The sequence below is a fragment of the Triturus cristatus genome, chromosome 8, assembly GCF_964204655.1.
Source record: "Triturus cristatus chromosome 8, aTriCri1.1, whole genome shotgun sequence".
Classification (NCBI taxonomy): domain Eukaryota; kingdom Metazoa; phylum Chordata; class Amphibia; order Caudata; family Salamandridae; genus Triturus; species Triturus cristatus.
In genome coordinates, this window is record NC_140591.1 from 994,784,327 (window position 1) to 994,811,648 (window position 27,322).

The 27,322-nt window shown below is 44.0% G+C and overlaps 1 protein-coding gene across 2 annotated transcripts in view; it reads left to right on the top strand.

Annotated features, from left to right (window-relative positions):
• LOC146805330 (betaine-homocysteine S-methyltransferase-like) overlaps nucleotides 1–27,322 on the top strand; it is a 289,657-nt gene that overhangs the window by 35,870 nt on the left and 226,465 nt on the right. For both annotated transcript variants that reach the window (XM_085620496.1, XM_085620495.1), the window contains exon 2: nucleotides 25,262–25,329. In XM_085620496.1, coding sequence (XP_085476622.1) covers nucleotides 25,262–25,329 — 68 coding nt within the window. The remainder of the gene's footprint in view (nucleotides 1–25,261; nucleotides 25,330–27,322) is intronic.

Sequence of the window (27,322 nt, forward strand, 5' to 3'; positions counted from 1 at the left end):
ACTTCCACCAGAAGGGTAAGATTCAAGCTCTTTTAGCCGCACCGCACTATCCTTTTAATAAAGAGCAAAGTTACATTCAGCATCAAGTCTTCTTGCTGCCCAAAAGTAACATCAGCATGTCATATTAACCAAGTAATGTTTGTTTCATGTATTTTGCACTTTCAAGGATGAAGAGAGACTGCACAGATTTAACACCAGAAGGGCTCCCTGTCACTAAATTCACAGATCTTCTGATCTGAACTTTACCTTTTATGTGCTTTGAAGAGAGTTAGGAAAAGTGTCAGAACTCAATGTTTCTAGATGACTGTCTCTTAGTGGTAAAACATTGTTATGCGTTGGCAAGCAATTCACCACCACATAGTTTAGTGCCCATTCTAGGAGGAGCACAGCAGCTACATCAGCCTTGCTAAGGGCTGTCTCAGTTCAGAAGATCTCTGAGGCAGCTACTTGTGTCGAGGCCTCCGGAGGCAGGACCAGAGTTTTGCCAAAATCCACAGGAGCGAAGAGCAGGTCTTTTCTCTCCTCCGAGATAGCACCCTCCTTGATATCGTGAACACCAAAAAGGGGGCAGTATCTCTAGGGAGGGGAGAGACAGGGAGTCAGCACCACAGGGAGTTGTCCAGGAGTTCTCAGAAGGACATAGTATGACAGAGAAGGAAGGAACCTGCAGCAAGACAAAGACAAAGGTAGAAAAGAACAGGTCACTAAACAATGCCTAAGGTAGATAAAGCAAGTAATCTTTGTAAGCCTTTGTGTGCCCAAACAAACTTACTCAGGGACCAGCAACACCTTCCATAAGACGGACTATAAGTCAGACAGGGGTTGAAGTCTCTCGCGAGGTGAATAACAAGGTTAGAGTCTCAGATTGTAGGTGCCAATACGAAGGAAAGCAGATGCTCTCTGGCCGTGTCACAACAGCCCAGGAATAGTAGAGCACGAAACAAAAAAGAGTCATTAAAGGCTTTAGTTTTCAATAATAGCTTGTACCAATCCACTTACTTCTTTGGGAAAAGAAAAACCCGACCGGAGCTTTCTCTTCGTTCACAATCGGTTGAAAAGAGGGTAGAATCCAGGAGGTTGTTCTGTATCCTCGAAGTAACAGCTGCTAGCTGCACGAGAAGCGTGAGCACAGAAAGTTTGTTCTCCGTGGAAATCACCAATAAAAAAAAATATATATAAAAAAAAAGAAAGAGTTACTCAAAAGTCTCGGACGTGCTCTCTGCGCGTCTTAAAGGTACAGCGTACCTTTTGCTTATTACCGTCTCTCAGGATTCCATCAAAATGTTAACTCCAAGGCTTCTGGTTATATCAATGGAGACAAAAAATAGTAAAGGAAGCGATACGGTATTGTGCGGCTTCTCTGGGGTGAGTCCATAGAAAAATGGAACGCGCTCTCTCTCGCGTCTGAAGTCCGCGTTTCTGGATGGCGGGAAAATCCAAATTCAAATCATAGAAAAGCACTTCCTTGCGCTGTAGCTTGGGGGAGTCTCCGTGACTCGAATAAGAATAGGGTATTTTGCCAAAGGTAACAAGTCCCCGATCAAAGGACAATAACACACACAGCGGAGTGCGCCAAGCAGGAGCTTCACAACGTAGGTATTGCAAGTAGGACCAGGCATCAGGTAGTGCAATCAGGAACGGGGCGGGGCTTCAACAGGAAACAAAGCCAAGCTCAGAGAGGCGGGTGTTCTCTGCTTATAACCCCAACTACACAGCTGTGTTCGCCAGGAAGTCTGGGAAGGCACACAAAAGACCACTACTCTGATGCATTGTGGGACTCGTAGTTTAGTTAGAGCCTGAAGTGAATGTCTACCTGTAACAACTTGGTACTCTCTGCATTCTTTCAGCAGACCTTATTTAGAAGTTGACAACAGGGAACATGCTCAATTTTGTATGGCAATGCTGTAGTCCCTTTGGATTTGAATTACTTAAGGTATGTGTTTAACCCACCACTCTTCGAAGAATGCTTTCTGAGTAGGTTACATAAGGAATCTGCAGGCACAAAATCTATTAGAAGAAAAAGTTACTTACCTTTGGTAACATTTTTCTGTTGGATGAAACCGCTTTGTAGAATCCTCACCACATTGCTGACTCCTATCTTGAAGTTAAGAAATTCAATTTGGAGTATTGACTTTTTGGCCTCCTGGGGCAAGATCATATTTTATTCTTGATTTTACCACTCATATAGAGCCATATCTGGGGAAACAAAAACTAACTCTTTTGGGAGATTCTAACTTTCATCTAGAGAAAACTTCATGCAAGGCATCTCAGACCTTCAAAGATATATTGGCCTGATGTGGCCTTCAGCAACTAGAATGAACACCTACCCATGAGGCAGGGCATACACTGGACGGGATCTTTTCTAAGGATCCCCGTCTTTCAGTAACTGAACCTCTTCTCCTTTCCTGTTCAGACCATTCTGGCATCCCCTTTTCCTTCTCAACCTTGGCACTACAAAAGAAAATTTCTAAGGGAAACAACAAGGTGTTTAAAAGAGATTATAAACATATCAGTAAAGAATCTCTCACTTGTGCCCTTAGCAACCAAAATTGGACAGAGCCCAATGAGCCTGACTTTGCAGCCACCGAGTACTCTAACTGGCTTACGGCAGCGGTTGACTCCCTTGCCCCTATCAAAGAATTTTATATAGGCAGGAAAAAGCCTACAGCTCCCTGGTTTTTGTCTAAGCTTAGAAAGCTCAGACAAGCCTGTCATTGCTAAGAGCATATCTGGCGGAGGCATCTGGATCCTATCGAAAGAATAAATCACAAAAGGAAGCTATCTGAATATAAGGAGGCTATTGAATTACAAAAATCAGCATTCTATATTCACAAAACGGAATCGCTCAAATCTCCTATGGAATTATTCAAAGTGATTAATATGCTATCCTCCCCGCCTGCTTCATTATATAATGACTGGTTACAGGTTTTTTGCGATATAATGGCCAATTATTTTCACTCCAAAATCTTCAAGATCCATACCTTTTTGGAAAAACTTATCTCTGAGCTCTCTACTACCGCCCAACAGACTAACTTTCCACCTTTTAGCTCTCTCAACATTGGAAAGAGAGACACAAGTTTGACCACTTTTCTCCCTTTATCTCACAAACAGACTGATCAACTCTTAGGGGGAATTACGTCAGGTTCTCCCTTGAAACCATGTTCCCTGCAGCTTATAAAGCTTGGAAGGGAACTTATTGTCCCCATTTAACAATTATTCTTATTATAGTTATCTCTTCTGTACATTACACTAATAGCTGGAAAACAGCGGTTGTTAAGCCATTTCTCAAGAAATGTAACCTGGACGCCTCCGAGGCCAAAAACGATCGACCCATTTCTCTGCTACCTGTACCTTCCAAGATTTTGGAAAAACACCTAGATACCTAGTTGAGCACCTACCTTGAGAAACCGCATTTTCTTGACACTTCCCAATCTGGATTTAGGACAGGCCACGGATCTGAGACTGCATTAACTGCTGCAGTTAATAACATTTGTACCCAAGTTGATGCTGGGCACACTACATTGCTAGACCTAGATGCGGCCTTCAATAACATCTCTTTGGCAATGCTGACTGATCGTCTACAGGAAATTGGGGTGTTAGACTTTACCTTATAGCTTTTGGTCTCATTCCTTACAGACAGATCACAAAAAGTAAAGATGTACAAATTCTATTCTGATCCTATATCTACTTTATGTGGAGTCCCCAGGGCTCCTTCTTAAGTCCCACCCTGTTCAACATATATGTCTCTCGTCTGGCCAAGGTGATTCGATCCTTTGGATTGGAGGCTCTGTCTTAAGCTGACGACACACAAATAATTTTGTCCATTACAAAAAATCTAGAGACCTAAGCAGCTAATTTCAACAGTTGCATGCAGTCTGTTGCCTATTGGATGGCTTACAACTTTCTCTGACTTAATGGGGACAAAACTGAGGTTCTGGTCTTCGGCCACCAACAAAATATATGGACCCAGTCATGGTGGTCAGAAATGCTTGGATCATGCCCTCGCCCTGTTGCCTCAGTAAAGAATTGTGGGGTCCTAATTGACAACAAGCTTTTGTTTGACCCCAAGGTGAACAGAACGGTATTGTCTTGTTTTTGGGTCATTAGGACCCTGAGGAAGATCTTTCCTTCTTTATCTCTCCTTCTCGAAAACATGCAGTGGTTGCCCTGATTCTGTCCAGATTAGATCATTGCAATACCCTTTATCTGGACATCAACAAGGGATCCATTCATAATTTGCAGCTTGTTCAGAATGCTGCAGCGATATTGATTTTAGACCTTCCGAAATTTCAATTGATCTCTCATTTGTGAATAGCAAACTGCATTGGCTTTCTGCCGAAAAACAAATCCTGTTCAAGGCCTTATGTATCGTTCATAAGACAGTTTTTAACCTTGGCCCAGAAGGCCTAAAACATCTGTTCCAGTGCTATGTCCCTGTTAGACAGCTGCGTTCTGCCAATAAGAACTGGCTGGTAGTACCACGGTTTAGAAAGGCAAAGTCGGGAGGAAGAGCCTTTGCTGTGGCCGCATCTGAGCTTTGGAACACTCTACCTATATCAATTTCGTGCCTAAAGTCTCACCCCCTATTTTGTAAATCATTAAAGACCTGGCTTTTTCCCCTTTAATCTTCAAGTACTGATTTCCACCTTCCCCGACCTGGCTTCTGCTATCAGCGTCTTGACGCCTTTGGGCATTGTTAGCTCTCTATAAGTTTACTATTCATTCATTCAGTCAAGTTATTTTGTTGTTAATGTGTGTTAGCTCTTTCCTCTGTGTCTAAAGTTTCTACTAGGTCATAGTATAAAATCATAGACCTGATGTCACTAGTGTTTTTTGTACAGCACTAATGTCACTTCTGATAGCCTAGCATTCCTGGAGATAAGATTGTTCAGCGTCACTTGGTGCCAGTGACTGGCTATTGCTGACATTTTTCTAGGTTCTGTCTGGTGCTTGAGGAAAAGGTTCATGTTGGGAAACTGGCAGCGCTCAATGATCCATTCGAAATAATTTTTCTGAAAGTGAGTCACTAATTCTTCAAATAATATAAGGCCAATGTGAACAAGCACCAATTAGAGGAGCACACTTCTTATGCTGTGAGTGAGAATACTTATACAACCTGGCCTTTTCTAATGTTTTATTTCTCTTTTTACATTGACTTGATTCTTCACTTGAAATGTATGTTTATTTTCAATGTACAAATCTTCATTCAATCTATTAGAGTTTTAAAGGTGTATTTGTTAATGCCATTAGGATTCCAAAAGTAATTGTGTAATCCAAAAGGTCACACTCAAAAATACATTTATTCAATTAAACTCAATTATTTTTGAAAGAATGATAGACTTTTACTAGGTCTGTAAACACACTATTTGGGGATATTGATATTCAAAACCTCATTTTGTATACAAAGTCTCCACAAACAATAGGTTTCCTCAGTGTTCTAATCAAAATGCATGTCAGTTTTAATGAAAGCACACAATGTGATAAAACTTCTTTCTATAAAAGATCAAAAAGTACTTTCCCCAAAACGGTGGCTCTTGAGTATTATTAAACCATATTTTGAAACTCACTCAGGACTTTAGAATTAAGCTGTGGTTTCTGTGACAGATTTCAGGAAATTAAGCAGGCTTGTGTGGGTGGGATGGTCTTTTCGGTGTTCTCTGTCTCTCTCTTTTTAGGTCGAGTCTAGCAGCAGCGCACATGCACTAGCAGCCCCGCCCACTCTCCGCCTATATTTGTCATTGGCTTTGTGTCATTGTCCTTCATAAAGGCTGGCTTCCAATTTATTATGAGGCTTGTTAGTCCCTCCTTGGTACCGCCTTGTCTCCATTTCTCACCGCCCATAAGGACTGGACCTTTTACTTGGCTTGTTACACGGTCGGCTTTATCTAGTGCAGGGGTCTCCAACGAGTAGCTCGGGAGCTACTGGTAGCTCACCCGCACCCTCAAAGTAGCTCTCAGAGGTGAAGCTAAGCCAATCGCAGTCTGTGCACATTAAACAAAGCAGCAATGTTCATTTCAAGACCGTTAGAGTGACGACCAGCCAAATCAATGACAGGGTGTTATGATAACACTCAAACATGCACTGTCTTGGCTTATGGAGTTTGCCAAATAACCATCTGTATCCACTTTAAATCTAACTAAGTCACAACGAGATTAACCATGTTATATGTACTGGTCTATCAGTTGCACCACATGTGCAAACAATGCACCAACAAAGAAGAGTGCCAGCAGTTACCAGTGCTGGCCAATCAAACTGTGCGACTGCAAGTACCAGAGTGAAAATGTGTTAGTTGGAAGCATGATTAGCCCAGGGGCTGATAAGAGCAGGGTATGGATCCAGGGTAGAGAAAATTAAGAGCCTTATCTGCATTTATTTATGTGTGGGCTAAACAGTGTTGTTTCTTGGAAGCCACATCTAAAGTCAAGGGTTTTATCTTTGGTGCGATTGTGTCAGTGCATGAATGAATGAATACACATTTATATAGCGCATGGCTACCAAACGGCATCCCAGCGCTTTGCCTGGCATAATAGTGGCAATAGCATAATAATGGCCATCCTTGGTCACCTTTTGTAGAGCTAGACTATACTGGCTAAGGCAATTCACATATTAAGAGCATGACCGGCATACTTTTAGCCATCTCTGGCAGAATGGTGACAGCTTCTTGCATAATAATGCCCATGACTGGTATCGAATGGGGACCCTGGATGGTCTGGCGTCCAGCCTTAGCATAGTGGTAGCTTTGGGATAATTGTGGTTTTAATATTAGCATAACACAGGCATTCTTTGTGTTATGGTGACCACTTATGGTCTATGATTGTAATACCGGAGTATTTGAAGCTGAATTTGTCCATGTGTGGAATTTTTACATGATAGTGCTCAATGAAAATGATGTATTTATGTTTGGGCGCTTTGTATTTTTTTTTTTATGAAAACAGTTTTTTGAAGACCACATTTTTATTTTTTCTGAAAAAGATTTTGTTCTGGAAAATTGAGTTTGCTTGACAAAAAGAGAAAGGTGGTATTTGGTGGGAAAATATGTGCATTTTTAATAACTAATATGCTAACAAAGGCAAAATATTGCAATTCTAAAACACATTAAATTTGATAGCCTATTGACAGTAGAGTGTGAGTTGAGGAGACTATGGGCCTCATGTAGGTGGCATACACTTTACCGATTCTAAAATACCGAATCATACCGATTCGGTATTTAAGAATCGGTAAAGTGTATGTAGGTAAAAATTCGGTAAATGTTACCGAATCGGAGCGAGTCGGTAATTACCGAATCGGTATTTACCGATTCGGTAATGAGGCATACCTTCCCATTGATGGGAAGGTATGCCTCATTACCGAATCGGTAAATACTGATTCGGTAATGGGGGAGCACATGCAAGGGTGGCAGGGTGTCACATTGACACCCTGTTGCACCCCTGATTCGGCCATGTGTGCACATGTGGCACACATACATGCCCTGAGGGCATGTGTGTCTGCCACATTGCACACATCTATGGGCAAAATAATGCATTTACACACATATTCGTCATTTACCACCAACTATTAGTTGGTGGTAAATAACGAATCCCCACACACACCACACAGTCCCCCTACATCTGATTTCTGTATTTGGAATTTACCGAATCGGTAAAATTACCGAATCGGTAATTTTACCGATTCGGTAATTTTACCGATTCGGTAAATTCCGAATACAGAAATTCTCCCCCTACATCTCAAAAGCCAAAATACCGGTCGGTAACGGTATAATTACCGAAAATCGGCCGTTACCGACCGGTATTTGGCTACCTACATGAGGCCCTAAGTGCTATGGTTATGTCCTTGGTGCCACAAGGCAGGTAAAGATTCGAATTTTAATTCATAACTCGGTGGAGGCTTTTAATATGAATTAACATTTTCCTGGCATTTCAATTGGTCACCTTGCCTGGAATGCTTATTGGTCACTATTGGTAGTCCTGTTTATGGCGGTCATAGTGTAATATGAACACGTTTTGTCACTATATTACAGAGATAAAATATGCTAGTAGCTCTGCAAGTCTTCCCTTGAGCAGAAGTAGCTCTCACAAAAGAAAAGGTTGGAGACCCCTGATCTAGTGAGTGAGCACTATTTTGTTTTGTTATGTTTTTGTTGTTTGTATATGCATACTGAGCATGGCGCCTGCTTTAGGGACACCGCGCTCAGTTGATATGTTTTTTTTAAAAACTTTAATGTTGAGCGCGGTGCACTCTATTTATTTATTTATTTTAATTTACTACTGAGCGCAGCCCAGCCTAAACGACACCACGTTCAGTTTTCAATTTTTTATCTTTTTTATTTTAAAAATGAGCATCGCTCCCCCTGGGCCTCTCTTTGCTCTCCATCAAGAGAGGGTCAGAGGTTATCACTCGAGAGACTTTTAACAGAAGTAGAGAAGCAGTAGGGTCGATTACCAAGATACCGAGCTACCAAGATGGCGCAGGGTTCGAACTACAGGGCTCCAGAGACGAGACTCATTCTGTCACTGGATAAAATAATATTTGAGAATATATATGTGGTTCGTAAGAGCTAGGCTCTATTTGAAACCAGAGGATTACTGGAAGATGCTAGCGGAAAGGAGCAGGGCAGATACAGAGATGGGGATGTGGCCCAGTGAGAATCCATTAATATATAAATCAAATCCGCTCTGTGCAGACAGGTTGTGAGGAGAATTCTAATGAATGTCATTTATTTTTAATTGAGAAATAGGTACATTCTAAAATTCATTTGAAATTATGTCAACCTGTTCTCCTCAATTAATCTTAATAATAAGATGTCAAAATAAAAATTAATTGGAAAGCAGCCTTCCCTTCACAGCAGCAACAGAAGCAGAACCCTGGGAATGGAACACTTATGAGATCACAGGCGCTGCAATGTGGTGTCGCGAGACCGGGACCTGGCTATGGGCAGAGGGGAGGCCTCCACTGCGGCAGAGAGAAAAGGAGACATCTGTTGGGGACGTTATGTCCAGTAGCACAGGGTCTACTTTCACTTGCACGGCTGGGTCATTTTTAGGTCTCTCAGTCCTGCGTTGCAGCGCCCATGCGCTGCTCGCTTTGTGAGGCTTATTGTAATCGAGGAGATTTCAGAAGTGGAGTTGAAGCTCCGCCCATCATTCACATTGGCTGGCGTCATCGTTTATGCTAAACGCCGGCTTCCGGTTGAAAATGAGGCTTCTTTGTTACCGCCCTGTCTCCTTTTGGAACCTCCCATCCGGACTGGATCGTTTGCTTGCACGTGGGCTTTATCTGGTGGGTGAGCACTATTTTTAAAATGGACACTGATGGGGACAATGGCGGCTGCAGCACTATGCGCCTAAAATTGAAAGTTTTTTATTACTTTAATGAGTGCGGCGTCTGCTAGGGAGACCGCGCTCACTTTATTTATTTATATTTAGCATATCTGTTCAGCGCGGCGTCCACTTCAGGGACACCGCGCTCTTTTTTTTTTTACTTTATAATTGAGCACAGCACCGCTTCAAGGACACCGCGCTCAGTGTTAAAGTTTACAAAAAAAGAAACCAAGCGCGATGTCCTTGAAGCAGTGCCGTGCTCAGTTTTAAACTTAAGCATTTACAATGCAATTGGATCTATTGCATTGCAAATGCTTGTTTCCTCAGTAGCTCGGCACTAGACCTTTGAAGAGCGGGCACCTCACAGGTACATTTGACGTGCGACTCCATGTCCGTGTTCGAATACTGGTCAGGTCTGATGGACCCCAATGTTGGACCTGGGAAAGTATGTGTTACGTCATTACCAACTCAGTTTAAAGTCATCTGCCTCAAGTACTGTATGAGCTTAAACGCGTGCCGACTTGTTCAACTATTTTTGTTAAAAAGGCTGATTTCAGCGTAGGACTTTTACTGTAAGCCTCTTAATGACCATCATTCTGGCATAATGTTTCAAATCCTTTCGGGAGGTGTCTTTCATCTTTTGTCGTGCCTTTAACGTTTTGTTATTCTGTATAGTAAAAAATGTACTGTGAGGGAGTGAAGCATTTGTTACTGTTTGACAATTGTCAAGAAGATACTTTCTGCAGCTGTCTGCAAAGACTGTCTGCATTATGTGAGATATATTACTTGTCTGTTATGGTAAGAGCCATGACGGGAGCAAAGTATTTCATCGTCAGGTCCCAGAGGCTGTCAGCTGGTGATCTTGTAGACATGCTTGATTGGTTGGTAGTCCAAATTTATATGGTGAATGTGGCAAAAGGTCAACCAGGCTGAAATCTTAAGGATCTGGGGGAAGTATTAGTACAGCGAACGATGCAAGTGAAAGAGGTACTTCAAGAATGGACTGGCTTACAGTCATCCGATGTGGATGTTATGGTAGATTCTCAACTGAAAGATAAAAATGAATCGTCGGAATATATAGTAAGTTTGGACCTGGTGATGTGAACTATATTAGAGCCCTCCAGTGTCCACCAATGTGCAGTCTGCATATTGCAGATCTTTCTAGCTACAGCATTCCTGTCTTACTATCGGGTGGATAGTTATAGTGGGATAAGTGGATATTTTCAATCATATGGGTGATTTTGAGATTGCATAGTGGGAAGTGGTGAGCTGTTTTAGCTATTTTAAAGTTGGGGTGACTGGGGACAAGATGCCTCTGGCCAGATCAGATTGCTCACCTGTATCTCTCACCATGTCTGCAGCCAATGTCTGAAATGCTTGTGCTCCTGGTTTTACATATTGTGCTATACTACCAGTTCCACTGTTTAAACTGCTTGAACTGAAAATGAGGTGCCTCCTTTGCATTTCTGTTTGTAAGGATCTGCGGTGCTAATCTGGAATGTAGTGACCTGTTTTGTGAGTGCTGTTTAAACTTTAACTTCAGGAACATTGGTCCTTTTCCCTGGGAGGCTGTGTGAACAGTGCATAGTGCCTTGAACACTGACCACCCAGTGAAGGGCTTGTATAACTCGTACCATGTGTTCCTTATGGTGTATGCACTGGAGAAGGCATTTTGCAACATACTGGATTCCTGGGAGTTTGTGTCCAAGGAAACAAGGGGCTTCTAGATGTAGGCTATTAGCATAGTTCACCTTGAAGATCAGGAGGGTGAGAATAGCTTGAAGCTGTTTGCTTCCCAAAGTAAGGGAATATGCGCTTTATCATTTTCATAGTGATTCTACTCACGTGGGATCAGGGACAGTCTGAGTTCATTTACCCCCAGGTCCCCCACTTCTCTTGACGTGACTGGCAGGACATCAAGTTCTTTGATCTATATGGTTGTAGGTTTGTGCTTGGCCACTGCTGCAGGTCAGGAGCTCAGTTTTTGTGCTCTAGATTTTTAGGTAGTTGTCCATCATTCATGTATATATGGCGTAGATGCAGTTCTCAAGTATTGATTGGCAGTAATCCAGATTGTCTGTGTTTAGGATGATGTCTGTGTCGCCCACATAACTGAATGGAAGAGGAGGGAAGAATGATTCCTCTGGAACACCACGGTCCGTTGTGTGACAGGCTGGTTTGAACGATGGCAGTAACAGCAGGCTTTGTCTGTATTTGAGGTAGATGTAATCCATTTTACAAATGAACACGCATGCCAAGCTGTTACATCATCTTTTATATATAGTAATTCAAGTAGATGTTAGCAGTAGCTTAGTGTGGGAACCGAGTTACTTGCACAGGGCTGGCTTTTTTGCTGGGAGTCTCTTACTAATTGAGTAGGGATGCCATGCATAAAACTTATGCACTGGGCAGAAATGTTCAGGCCAGGGGGGCTGCCTTAATTTTACCTCTGTACTTTGCTTTAAAACACCACCAACCAGGTAATCTTCCCATAAAGAAGTAATGGATATAACTCTATTGTTCCTTAATTTTCAGTGGGGGCAGTTTAAGTGCCTTGATTTACCCCCCCCCCTACAACCCTACCCCTTCCACCTCCCTTCCCTCACCCCAGCAAGAGTCTAGAGCTGTGCTGCTCAGTTTGTAGACTTACCACCACTGGGACAGCCTGGCATCTGGGAGCATCATATAACAAGAATTTGCGATGCAATAGGTCTCGCATTTGCGAGAGTTTAAGCTATTGGCATTGTAAATGGCAAATGCCTTTTATTTATGTTTTAAAAACCAACCCGTAAAATAAAAGGCATTGTCATTTAGAGTGTCAACAGCTCACATTCTCGCAAATGCGAGACGTATTGCATTGCAAATGCTTGTTAGCGACAGAAGTTGGATCTTATCAAGAAATCGGATCCTGAACACGCAGGATCCCCCTGTTAACTTGAAAAACGTGGTATCACTCACAAAGATGATGCATGATGACATGCTGAAAGGACTCCATTGTGACGTGTTCCTGGTATAAAAGGCTGGTATCCAGGGACCAACAGCAGTGCGCACAAGGGCACCAGACTGGGAGGACCACTGCCGGGACTAGAGCTCAGGGTAATGAGAAGCCGGAAGTTGCACAGGACTTGGCAGACTCCAAAAAGGATGGGGACAGGGGCTGGGGGCAAGAGAACAAGGTGGGTAAATTAACCAAATGAAAACTGAACTGAAAACCAAACTTAACTTGAAACCAAACCGGAATCTGACTTGAAACTCCCATTTACCCTCATCCTCAATTTCTTCACCCTTCTTTCAACTCGCAGCACTAGACACCAAATCTTTAATTTCACAACCAAATATTTTCTCACATTAATGCCCTTTCTTCTGCTCCCGTTCTCTTTTTCCCTGGTTTTCAGTTTTTCTTCTCTTTTACTTTAATAATGAGCGTCGCTCCCCCTGGACCTCTCTTTGCTCTCCATCAAGGGAGGGTCGGAGGTTATCAATCGAGAGACTTTTATCAATGGTAGAGGATAATTTAGGATAAAATAATACCCAGAACATTTCCAATTCAAAGGCTCCAGTTAACGGCTTCGAGCCAGGAGGCACAAACTTCTGTCCGCTTCTTCAGCTAATAGCTCTGTCTCTACAAATAAACCGGCGCTTCCCGCAGTTTGGGCACCCGGAAACAGGCGGCTGCTGCAGACAAACAGGCCCTTTTTGGAGGGGGGACTGCAAGATACACACACGCTTTCTTACTAGGGGGGAATTATGTAGCTTCCCTGTGAGGCATTTAAATGTCCCGAGTCCGGAGTGGCAGAGTTATTTAGCTTTCACGCGCAAGTGGACGTGTTTTTCAAAGGTAGAATCGCTTTTTGCACTTCACAATGTATTGATTTATACTCATAAAAAGAAATACACATACAAAGATGTATGCTCGAGTAAACGTGCTGCAGCAGCACTCACAAAGATGATGCATGATGACATGCTGAAAGGACTCCATTGTGACGTGTTCCTGGTATAAAAGGCTGGTATCCAGCAGGCGCGCAACACCCATTGGACTCAAAGGGCTTCAGTCCCCCCCGTCGTGTGTGGCAGCCCGGGATGAGACCGCTTCCCGAGCACCACACAGCCGCACCCGAGCACTTCACTGGCATTTAAAAGACCATTTGCATGTTAATGAGGCCTCGCTGGTGCTTCACCCCTTCTAAGAGCCCCTGCAGCTCCACTCTGCCTATGCTTAAAGTTCAGCCCCCCCCCCGAAATTTTTGCTCAGCCCCCCCCCGAAATGTGGCTCTAGTTGCGCCTCTGGTATCCAGGGACCAACAGCAGTGCGCACAAGGACCACTGCCGGGACTAGAGCTGAGGGTAATGAGAAGCCGGAAGTTGCACAAGACTTGGCAGACTCCAAAAAGGATGAAGACAGGGGCTGGGGGCAAGAGAACAAGGTGGGTAAATTAACCAAATGAAAACTGAACTGAAAACCAAACTTAACTTGAAACCAAACCGGAAACTGACTTGAAACTCCCATTTACCCTCATCCTCAATTTCTTCACCCTTCTTTCAACTCGCAGCACTAGACACCAAATCTTTAATTTCACAACCAAATATTTTCTCACATTAATGCCCTTTCTTCTGCTCCCGTTCTCTTTTTCCCTGGTTTTCAATTTTTTTCTTTTTTACTTTAATAATGAGCGTCGCTCCCCCTGGACCTATCTTTGCTCTCCATCAAGGGAGGGTCGGAGGTTATCAATCGAGAGACTTTTATCAATGGTAGAGGATAATTTAGGATAAAATAATACCCATAACATTCCCAATTCAAAGGCTCCAGTTGACGGCTTCGAGCCAGGAGGCACAAACTTCTGTCCGCTTCTTCAGCTAATAGCTCTTAGTCCCATTATGGCATCACACCCCACCCTTACCACAACAGAGTATGCATGCATAAATAAATACACAACACAACTTTTGTTTGGGAAAAATATTGCTGCAGGTTTATTCCATACAAAAGTATGCAATACGGTGGGTTATCTTACGGGCGATCCAAGGGCAGGCAGCTGTACCAACCTATGCTGCCCTGCCCGCCTGATGAGCCAAGCACTGTGGAGAAACCAATCAGCGCTACCCTTATGGGGGTGATCCCCTTACTGGATCACTGGTGATCCCCTTACTGGATCACGTGACACATTGGTCCCTTATTACTCACGCCCCTTTCAGGGCGAAGCGTAGCAAGGCAAACCCCCGGTTGTTCAGGCACAACCGCCCGAAGGACTAACGGGGCGCCGACGCAGTTGTTCCAGAACCCTCCACACGAGGTTCCTCTGATTTGGCTCTGGCACCCCTATTGTGCTCTTGCAGAGGTAACCTTTCTGTACCCTTATGCTTCCAGATCGCCCTGTAACTCCGCCTGCAACGACAAAGAAAACATTACAACATCCTATGCACTTCGCCTGCCAACCCCACGCCGGGTAAGCGGTAGGGTTGGAGACGGTGTGTCCGGCGCAAAGAGGACGCCAAGATGGCCGGGGAGGCATAAATACCTCCCCCTCCTCTACGTGCCGGAAGTGACTCATATGGTAAGGGGACTCCTCCTAGAGTCCCCTATTGTTAGTGGGGGTGGGGAAATGCCCAAATGGGACTAAGGGGGGCCACCCGTTTAGGGTGGCCCCCTGCGGGGTCCGCGGGCAGCCACAGTCTCTACAAATAAACCAGCGCTTCCCGCAGTTTGGGCACCCGGAAACAGGCGGCTGCTGCAGACAAACAGGCCCTTTGTGGAGGGGGGACTGCAAGATACACACACGCTTTCTTACTAGGGGGTAATTATGCAGCTTCCCTATGAGGCACATTTAAATGTCCCGAGTCCGGAGTGGCAGAGTTATTTAGCTTTCACTCGCAAGTGGACGTGTTTTTCAAGGGTAGAATCGCTTTTTGCACTTCACAATGTATTGATTTATACTCATAAAAAGAAATACACATACAAAGATGTATGCCCGAGTAAATGTGCTGCTGCTCCCAGTTGCAATGAGTGGGAGGAGCCCCGGGCGGTAATGTCCTGGCATTTGGGTACACACACGAATAAATACTTTTTTTTATTGCTGTTTTATATAACCAAGTATCGAAGTTTTTGGAGCGCTTTACATGAGCAGCAGTTACATTACACAAGGGCACATTCATTTTTCAGTAGGCACGGGTAGAGAATTTAGTGATTTGCCCAGAATCACAGAATGTTGAGCCGGCGCCGAGACTCCTGCCTGGTTCACAAGCTCCAGAGTCGGCAGCGCTGGCCGTTAAGCCACATACTTTGGTGGGCATGCGCATGTGCTTCAAGCTCCCTGCGTCCCCTTCCTATCCATGGGACAGGCCAGAAATTTGGGACAGGTTAGAGATTTACTCTTCTCAAAAGCATGAGGAAATCTCTTTCCAGTGTGGGAAGGACAGAGCAACTCCAAAATTGGTGGTGGTGTAGAAGAGCAGTTTTCTCCATGCGGAAAAAATGTGCTCTAGAGAGAGAGGAAAAGGGGAAGGAAAGCATGTGAACGGAGAAGAAAGCATCCTCCACCTGCATGCACAACTGTACATTGCAAACGATTGCGCAGGCAGAAATGACTTGTCACATACATGAGCAGAAAAAAATGTACAACTTTCTCCAGAGCTCAGCTGAAAACCTGGGACTGTCACAGTCTGGCAGGCATAGCCATGGAAATCTTGGTGAATTCCAAAAATCCAGAAATCTGTATTAACGCAGTGTTGGAAATCAATGTATGCATTTTTAAAACCTTTTCTGTGAATGAGGCCACAGTATTTTGTAGTTATAGCGTTATCCAAAACCTTTTGATTTAACCCCAAAAAATATTTATAGTATGTTTAGGAATAAGCGCCTTATAGCCTGCCCTCTGCATCCATTGGCATGTTGTGTCATTCACATTTGCCTTTTGCCCACGGGAGGACACAGCATTTGTGCCATTGGATGAAATCATTGTGAGTTACTTTATGTAGCTTGTACACAGCAGATTGAAAAAACAAATAGCCCTTTTTTATGCTAGGGTCTCCTTGGTCAATTTCTGTTTTCAGTTTCTTTTTTAAAGAGAGTTATTTTTCATTTTGCAAGTGCCTTGCAGCCCCCCAGGCACTTCTACCTTGCCTGAGCTGTTGCTTGCAGTGCACTGCCTCCCACATGGGCACTGTAGGCCAACGTCAGAACTATTGACTTTCCTAATGCTTGTTTTAATATGCAAGCATCAGAACTATTAGCTTTGCTAATGCTTGATTTATTATCTGCTTAGAAATGGATAAGTCAGGTAGGGTGACCCTGAAATGTGACAAATAAGAGACACCGCGGCCTACTGGTCAACCACCTAACGTCATATTCCTGATCCTTAAACAAACTTAACATAATTTTTTCGATTCACCACATAACCAGAGCCCATCAATAATGAGGATGACAAAGAGCTGCTCGCCTTTTTTGAGTCCAAAATCATACAGAACTGAGTGGAAAAACTTCTCGTCCATCACAACTTCTGTGTTATAAACAGGGCCACTGGAATTATGAGGGACAAATTATGCGGCAGGGTTGACTAAATTATGTGTTGATAAGAAGCAAAATGATGCTGCGTAATGTGGCACATTTTTTCATTATATTAATTATTTTGTCATTTTTACAGATGACTTGATTAAGGTTTCCCCTCACTTGTACCGGTTTAATACCTAAATAGGACAATAAGCTACTAAAGGTGACCAGACAGTCTTTGTGTATGGAACCACAGTTACACCCAGGGTCTGGCCCGGGGAGGGAACTAGAGGCGTTAGGGCACTAGAGAACGGTCAGCCTCCAACCAAAGCTATGAACCACAGAAAGGATCGTCCCTAGTTGTGTCTAAGAGATGCCCAATTTCGTGGGGGCAAATCACAAAAATTGACGGACTGGCATCACACACCACCAGGTGCCATGCTTCATCATCTGCCAGTCCTAGCCCTCTAAAAACCGCGTTTGATAGAGGGCGGGCATACACTTGAAGACAGGGATGCACTTCTAAACTAAGTGGGGGCCCAAACAAAAAAAGGAGTGAGTGAATTTAAAAACCATTATAGTATACCTGAACAATTTTTATTCTATGGGGTTACTATGTGGGATTAAAATATATAAGTGCGGTGAGTGAGGACCTTATCATCCCGTCGCCGCTGTGAATCAGTGATTGTTAATAGGGGGTCAACATGTTTCTGCCTGTATTGTCCACTTGGGTACGTGGCATTCGTCAGGACCTTAAATATTGGGCTCCAATCTTACCACTGGGGGCGGAGGCCTATAGCCAGCTGCCACCTGTTTAGAGAAACCTGTAAGAGAGAGGGGGTGAGACAAACATATAATACTCAAAATGGTTGTCATTCGGTAGACCTTGATGTGTCCCAGTCACGCTCCATACTTACTGCTCTCTCCTAAAGTGAAAAAGGTGAAAAATGTATATGAGTGTCAGGCATCTGTGTTCACTCTGACATTCATGTGAAACAAATATAGAAGTCTTACCCTATTGGAAAAAACCTATTTGCCCCATGGGAGGGGTGGGGGGAAATCCTTGTGGCCACATTCTGGTGGGAGACGATAAAGGATGAAGACAAAAGGGTTAAAAACCAGACTGGTTGGGAAGGTATATCAAAGATACTGAATTAGTTAGCAGAAAAAACCCTCAGGGCGTGCTTGGTCTACTATAGTTTCAACCTGTTGGAAGAAGAAATCAGAACAACGACTTACAGTTCTAAAACTATGGCAGGTGCTTTCGTTGGACCACAGCTGGTCCCGCCCCACCCCAGGCAATCATCTGAGGTAATGACGGGACACAGGAAGCGGCGTGTCATAGAGCAGCGCCATGTGCTGACACACCCCCACAAGGGTCAGGCAACAAACAGGCAACGTGCAGTCCTTTCTGCATGCTTCGCTCAGGACACAGGAAATGCAGCATCATCACTGTGCGCCACGCTCACCTGAAACCCATATCGCATGACACGATCCCACCCAACAGTATAAAAGCTTGCTGCGCACTACACTTAATGTCACCGGGGAGGAGGCTGGACGCATGCAGCACTAGGTTTTCTAGAGGGGAGTACGCCTTGAACTGTAAGTCGTTGTTATGATTTCTTCTTCCAACAGGTTGAAACTATAGTAGACCAAGCACGCCCTGACGGTTTTTTCTGCTAACTAATTCAGTATCTTTGATATACCTTCCCAACCAGTCTGGTTTTTAACCCTTTTGTCTTCATCCTTTATCGTCTCCCACCAGAATGTGGCCACAAGGATTTCCCCCCACCCCTCCCATGGGGCAAATAGGTTTTTCCAATAGGGTAAGACTTCTATATTTGTTTCACATGAATGTCAGAGTGAACACAGATGCCTGACACTCATATACATTTTTCACCTTTTTCACTTTAGGAGAGAGCAGTAAGTATGGAGCGTGACTGTGACACATCAAGGTCTACCGAATGACAACCATTTTGAGTATTATATGTTTGTCTCACCCCCTCTCTCTTACAGGTTTCTCTAAACAGGTGGCAGCTGGCTATAGGCCTACGCCCCCAGTGGTAAGATTGGAGCCCAATATTTAAGGTCCTGACGAATGCCACGTACCCAAGTGGACAATACAGGCAGAAACATGTTGACCCCCTATTAACAATCACTGATTCACAGCGGCGACGGGATGATAAGGTCCCCACTCACCGCACTTATATATTTTAATCCCACATAGTAACCCCATAGAATAAAAATTGTTCAGGTATACTATGATGGTTTTTAAATTCACTCACTCCTTTTTTTGTTTGGGCCCCCACTTAGTTTAGAAGTGCATCCCTGTCTTCAGGTGTATGCCCGCCCTCTATCAAACACGGTTTTTAGAGGGCGAGGACTGGCAGATGATGAAGCATGACACCTGGTGGTGTGTGATGCCAGTCCGTCAATTTTTGTGATTTGCCCCCACTAAATTGGGCAGTCTTTGTGTATGGCCTATCCCTGTGTGGCAATGCATGTCGCTGTATTTTCAGCAAAGTTTGATCTGTTCGAGCTACAAACATTTTCTTTGCTAAAATCTGCAAACTATGGAGCAGATGCTTGATTGTGTGATAGATTTATAATTATGTAGAAAACACTGCGGTTGCAGAATCACATACTTCCAGTGGCCCTGGTTATAAGCCTCACATCAATCTTTCAAACCCCTCACACATCCACAGATTATTCAGGCCTAAGTAAAAACACAGCACATCTAACCTACCCACTGACTTGCCCTGTCCTTCCTTGTGAACACGCGTAGTCACCCTGGCCCAGTACATTGTGGAGGTGCTAGATACTTCCCCCCCCAAACAGAGTTCTGTTACCTGGGCCTTCTAACTGGCTTTGGCTGCTCAGAACTTAATTTGGAAAAAATGAACTGCAGGACCCAAAGTTTTTCATGGTAGCCAATCCTTGGCACTCCAGAATGCAAGGGTTACCGATTACCAGTTGACACTGGTTCTTATACCACAAAAGGAGGATGCCCCTATTATTAACCCCATAAGGATGAGAGACTGGGTCAGCCCCACCAGGATGTAGTTCCGTGGCCTTCATGTTACTGATAGAGCTCTCCACAGGGGCACTCAGTCTATTGGGGTATGTTACAAGACATTTTACCATCTACCTATTGCACCCCCATCTTTCCTAGTCTCTGAATGCTGACAGTCTCTGCCAGGCTAGTGTGCAGGGGTGGATGGGGACTTTGTTCCATAGAATCAGCTGTGCACTTGTCTGCAGAATGGCCCAGTGCTGCTTCTGTCAACACCACAGAGAAAAGAACACATGGACGGCGGTGCATGTGCTTGCCAGCTGTGCTGGCTCCCGCACGCCGGCAACACACTCTGTGCACTGCGAATACTGGGTTTTTACAAAACACCACATAATCTATCCCTTAGGACCCAAATCGTGGATCTAATTATGTGACTAAGGGCCATATGTAGGTGGCCTAACATTTACCACTTCATAAATACCGAATTTTACCGATTCGGTATTTATGAAGTGGAAATGCTATGTAGGTAATCCATCGGTAATATTTACCGATTCGGAATGGGTCGGTATTTTAGAATCGGTATTTACCGATTCGGTAATGGTAACTGGCTTCCCATTGATTCCTATGGGCCAGGAGGCCCATAGGAATCAATGGGAAGCCAGTTACCATTACCGAATCGGTAAATACCGATTCGGTAATGGGGGGGCACAATCAAGGGTGGCAGGGTGTCACAGTGACACCCTGTTGCACCCCTGATTCCTGCATGTGTTGCCATGTGGCACACATACATGCCCTAAGGGCATGTATGTCTGCCACATTGCACACATCTAAGTGCAAAAAAATACTTTTTCAAAGCCATTCGTCATTTACCACCAACTTTTAGTTGGTGGTAAATAACGAATCCACACAACACCCCCTACATCTCATTTCAGGATTCGGTATTTACCGAATCGGTAAAATTACCGATTCGGTAATTTTACCGATTCGGTAAATTACCGAATCCTGAAATGTGCCCCGTACATACCAAAAGCCTGAATACCGGTCGGTAACGGGATTTTTACCGAAAATCGGCCGTTACCGACCGGTATTGGGCTTCCTACATATGGCCCTAAATGTTACTCGTTTTGTTGACCATAGAAGGATGAAAGGTTGAGTCTCCCCTGCTATGATTCGATCCTATGACTAATAGACTACTACACATCAATATCCACAGTAGACGTTAAACTCACAGAGCCGACACCCCAATGACACCTTGACAAAAGACATTTTACAGAGGTATTGGCATTGTAAATAACAATTACAATGCCTTTTACTTATGTGTTGATTATCAAAACAGATAAATTAAAGGCATTGTCATTTACAATGCCAATAGCTACTGCATTGCAAATGCTTGTTTTTTTGTGTTGCAGTTTTTTATTGAGTGAAACAAAGGCATACAACATGAACACAGTATGAGATCAAAGCATAGAAGTACTTAACAATGTAATGCAGTGTAATGCGATGCAATACAGTTCACAAAGGAGGGGAGGAGGGGGTATGGAGGGAATCAAAGTCTAAGTGAAACTAGTATCCAAGAATAACCCCCCACCCCAGTGCCGTCCTGTCCTCCAGGAGGCATATGTTGAGGGGCCATTGGGGGGTGGAGGGGAGTGGGAAGCCAATTCCTGAAAAAAGGGGTGGTGGGGAGGAGGATTGCGTCCCCAGCGGCTGGGTATTGCAGACAGCAGGGTTGGAGGGAAGCATGGACCACAGCAAGGTGGAGGAAAGCCCCCATTATCAGTTCAAGTAGTTTCCATGCCCACTGCTAAGGAGATGAGGGGTGGCTCTTGACAAAAAGTGGAGCGGTTGAAACAGGTGATACTCTTGTTTACCCTTGAGGAGGGAGAGTGTCCAACAGACCTGTGAGCCTCCGTGTCCGGGGGAGGGAGGGAGAGATGTGGGTGAGGGGGGAAAGAGAGGGATCGGGTTGGGGAGGGGGGAGAGGGGAGTGATGAGAGGAACGTTCAGGAGTGGGGCGTGGTGGGGAAGGGAAGGGTGCGGGAGAGGCTGTAGAGGAAGGCAGAAGGAACGCAGGGGAGAGGATGGAGAGGGATGGGAGGGAGGAGAAAGAGAGAAAGAAGAAGGGGGGGGATAGAAAGGGAAGCCATGAGGGGAGGGTGGATGAGGAGGGGGGACCTGAGGGAGGGAGGAGATGCAAAGTGGGGCAGGGTGGGGGGGGAGTAATCACTGCACAGGTAGTGAGAGGAGGAGGAGAGGCAGCAACCGTCCGGAGCTACAGCGATGACCGGTTGTGCGATTCAAGGGGGTGGAGGTCCTAGGGTAGTGTGCCTGTTCTCTGTCTCTCTCTAAAACTTCATAGAGGACTGTCTCAGTTTCTATTGTGGCTGTATGAAATTCAGAAAGTTTGTAATACCTGATTCATTGACCAAATCTATTAGTTTCCCCATTCTTCACTTGTGATTGGCAGTTGTTATAATATTTGCTGTACCATTTGAGCAGACAACCTAATGTGACATTGGGTGATACATTAATTTACCCACTGATTCATTCATTCTGGAATGCCAGGGCGCTGTGGGCTTCCTGGAATTTTTCTCTTATTTCGGACAGTATGGCATGGACAAAACAAAATTATCACACAATTGCAGTGAATGACGAAGAATGGTTGATCGAGATTTAGCCATGTTTTTTCAGTGATACCCTTCGGCTGAAATCGGTTTGGGGTTTATCAACTAGAGCTGAAAAAGTTTTACTTTTTTTCTGAAAGATCACACCTCGAAGTAGAGAATTGATTCCTTGTGCCCCGGTGAAGCGCCTGTTTAACGTGACATCCATCATTTATCAACTTCTAGCCTTCTCTTTTACATAATTTGCAATTCTGCTTCTAGGCCCTCATCCCTAGTCATACCTTCTCATACTGAAGACCTAAACCTCTTATAACTGTGAAACATACTGCCCCGGCTTCCTGTGAAGATCCGAATCTCTCAAATGTCTTAGATCTGGCATTCTAACAAGCTCGATGTCACCCTTGTCAGAGAGAGAGAAGGCTTTTGAACCACCAGTGCCAGCCATATTCCTTCTCCTTTTCATGGGAACAACTCAAGCTGAACCACAAAGCCAATGTTTTGTACAATATAAATTCTTGCAATGTCAAGGTTTCAGTGCAAATCCAAAATATTGAAATGATATAGAAAATTCTGTTGTGTGACATTCCGACACAGCTTTTTGGTTGATAAATAACAGTGTCAGCTATGCAATGTTTCTCTTGTTCGGGGAACTCGAATATAATATATATAAATCCAACATATCATAAAATATATGTGTAAAATATGTAGCTTCTCACGCATAGGGCGCATAGGGAAAAAATAGTATATAGCCACACAAAAAAACTGGTACCAGGATACTTGTTTTACGGTCCAGGGAGGACCTGCCTGGCAGTTTGGGCTGGACTGTTCCCATAGGGAGCATGGTAAAGACTGATTTGCATATGGCTGGGTCCAAACTGGGGTGGTAGGGGGAGCACAGAAACAATGGATTTATCCCAGACCATTGACTGGGGGTGAATGTTGGACAATGTTCGACATTCCGTCCTTTATCTTTTTATGTTGCACTAGTAATCAAATCCTTTGGGATGGGTCTCACATCGTATGCTGACGACACGCAACTGGTGCTTGCGGTGCCTAAAGAAGGAGAGGCAGTGGCGGCTAGCTTTCATGATGGCATGCTGGCCATTGTTTATGTTTATGAAATTTATAAAGAGCACAAATACCCATGGGTGTCTCGGCTCATGGATGGCAATTAATTGCCTTAAACTGAACTCAGATAAAACCAAGGTAATGGTCTTTGGTAACCTTGCCCCAGGATGGTCTCCGACCTGGTGGCCAGCTGAGTAGGAATTACTCCCCACCCCTGTTAAGAAAGCTAGAAACCTTGGTATTATATTTGATGAGAGTTTATCTTTTAAACATCATGTCAGTTCAGTGGTCTCCTCATCCTTTTATGTCTTAAGGATGATAAAGAAACTGCTATCTTTCGTCCCAATTAATACTGGAAAAACACTCATCAGTGCCCTTGTTATGTCAAAGGTCGACTACTGCAATGGCCTTTTAGTCAATGCCCAAGAAAAAGTTTTGAGCAGGCTGCAACTGATACAGAATGCAGCCGCCAGGATACTGTCAGGTACTCCAAAGTTTAAATCAATTACTAATGTGGTGCGCCTGCTCCACTGGCTGCCATAAAAAGTAGAACTGAATTTAAGGCGCTATGCATTGCCTAAAAGGCAGTTCACGATATAGGACCTGAATACCTGAAAAAAGCTTTTCTGGCATACCTACCCAGCAGAGCCCTGCGCTCAGCAGATGCCAACCTTCTGATCATCCCTAGAACCAATAAAGTAAACTGGGGTGATAGAAGATTTATAGTGGCCACGTCTAAACTATGGAATTCACTCCCCACACAAATTAAGACCAGTCCTAACTTGCTATCATTCAGATAACAAGTAAAAACTTGGCTCTTTGGACACAATAAGTGGTCAGCCCTACGCTAATCCTCACAGTCCATAGCACCGAGACACCTATGGGTATTTGTGCGCTCTAGAAGTTGTTAAAATAAATAAATAGTCACCCTAAGCAGGAAGGGTATGCCTAGACGTGGGTTCTGTGATCACTGTGCCACTGGATTCAAGCTAGCCTGACTGATATGGGGTGATCCCCCTAAACCGGTCCCAGGATGCTTGTTACCGCTCCACAGAGGACCTGGCCTGGCAGTTCGGGCTGGACTGTTCCCATGGGGAGTAGGGTCAAGACTGATTTGCATATGGCTGGGTCAGCTTTCTGTCTATCATCTTTGTGTTGCGAAAGAATAGCATATGACATCACTCTATATATCCTCATGCGAAGATTCTCATTCATGAACCCATGACGAACTATCAGTTTGATGTTAGAACTGGTATCCCAAATATAAGTGACAAGGTGATTACATGTCATGAGGTTTGACATTTCAGTTCCTAGTATCTCTAATAACAAGCCAGTCAATAAAATCGGGTGCAGGTGTCTAGTTATTTATGTTTCAGTAACATTTCAGATAGGACACCAATTTGCTACCCTACCTTTTCTGTACAAGAACTCCACTAACAATACAACTACTAGGGCATTCAGAAATGTACAATACTGATCCATAAAATAAGGCAGTGTTTGAATACTCCGCTCCTGTACCTGAGACAAATTTATTGTTATGTTCCCTATGTATTGCCTTCTAACAAATTTTCCATTTTGTTTGATGGCACGTGTGTCTTTGGGCTCACCAAGATTCCACTCTGTTCAAAAATTTTCCCCCTCCCTCGCTGTTCATCTCTAACATACATCAGTAATTCTTATGGTTAAATTGCTATGGTGTTATCTTTTCAAAGTACCCAGTTGGAATCTCTTCACCTGTTTCTTTGATTCTATTTTTAGGGAGACCCTCTATGGAGTGCTAGAGTTCTTCAATCAAACCCTCTTGCAATAAAAGATGTGCATTTACGGTAAAACTCATTTGTATATTGCAATATGTTGTTAGCACCGGCACACCTCCGTTGGAGGTAGCCGCACGCTGAATAAATGTCCTATTATTATTATTATTATTATTATTATTATTTTTTTTGTAAGGCAGCTATTAATAAATTCAACCAAGGCTGAAAACATGTCTGAAGCCCATAGTGCGTGAGCAGCGCTTTATGCATGAGTATAATCATTGCATAAGGAACACTTGATTATTTGTGGTATGTACTGTTAATTTATGTGGGCAAATGCTATTCTATTTAGCAGCAAATATACATCCACAGGTTAGAAGTTTCTCTGTTGATTTAAAGACTGGCAGTCATCAAATGGGCAAAATGTGTGGCAAACCCAGAAGAAGGATATTAGAGATAGATTTTATACTTATCCTATGCAAGATAAGGTGCATGTGTTATTCATTTGTGGAATAATCAAGGAATAATCTGTACCCTTGTCAGGATGAATCCTTCAAGTCACTAAATTAATCTGGGCTCAACCATCTGTAAGCTCTGACACAGAGCAGACAAGCTTATCTTAGGGCAATGTGTAAAGGATGTATGCAGTACCAAAGCAGCAAGACAGTCGAAACGCAAAACAATAAAAATCTCAAACCAAATAAAAAACATAGAGTACAATTTAATGAACAAAATGACACCAAGTGACACAAATGCAATAAGGGGACCCAGCGTAATGGATTTTTAAAGTTTTAAGCACGAATGGCACCAAGAAGCATAAAGTGTCAATGTCAGTCAGTCCTCGCGATAAGCAATGTAACACTGGCCGCAAAGGATTGTGGGTCAGATACACCAACCAGGCTCGTCCTGGTTAAAGATTTTACCTTTTGACTTCAGTCTTTAATTCCCAATCCACCACAGGGGTACACTTCTAAAGCCCCCGAGGACCAGCAGGGAGGCATTTGAAGATTCAATGGGTGTCAGGCAGAGGTCAGACCTCAGGGCCCAGTCCAGGTTCAGTTGTCACCGGCCAGCTGGGCAATTGCAGGAAAAGGCCTCAAGAAGCTTCTTGTGTTCCCTTACATTTAACAGGAGCTCAATGTTATGACTCTTGGAGTTCACTTGTTTGTCCTGGTACAAGAGGGGGAGGAGGTCCAGTCTTCTATACTCTTCACAGATCTAAGACAGCAGGTTCAGCAATCTTCCGGAGCTTCCACAGGTCCAGCAGTGTTCTGACGTGGGTGCCTGATGGTGCTGCATACAACCTAGCACAAGCTTATGAGTAGGAATGACTTCTAGGCACACCTTACCCAATGGGGTAAACTTTCCTGCCGCCAACCCTACCCACAGTCTTTGGCCACTCTAAACTTGAGCTCTAAATGCTGTATGTGTCAGTGTGGGAGGGTATTATGGCAATCCTAGTGTACCACATCTAACACTAAAATCTAGTTAGGGCAGTCACTGTTCCCACAATAAACCCAGAGACAGAAGTTTGGTAGAACAAAGCAATGATTTCCAGTAATCAGACAGTGGGTGCACAAGAATTGTTTTGGCATCCTGTTTTCCCTCCTTTCAAGTGCGCCCCCAGTGTTGTATTTAAAATCCCAGAGACAGAGGTCTGGTAGGACCAAGCAGGTCATTCAGCAACCAGACAGTGGATTTACAATAATTGTTTTGGCATCCTGTTCCCCTCATTTCAAGTGCACCCTCACTGCTCTATGTTAAAAACATAGCAGATCTGTAAAGCAGGATTTGACACTCCAGCAGGATTTGACACTCCATTGTCAAAATGAGGCCACTGTGATTGGAGCCTGCTTGGCTGGGAGCGGGGGGATGGGGGGGGGGGGCAAAGGAAGAGTCTTGCTCCGGTGTCTGCTAACATTTGCCTCTGACAGGGGAGGCTTCTTTGAAGTTAATACTATTCCTGGGCCCAACCCCACTGGTCTTCTTGTACTGGGAACAACACCTCCACACACCCAGACATTTGTTCTCTGCTCTGGGAGCAGTTTTCTCACCTCTTCAAATG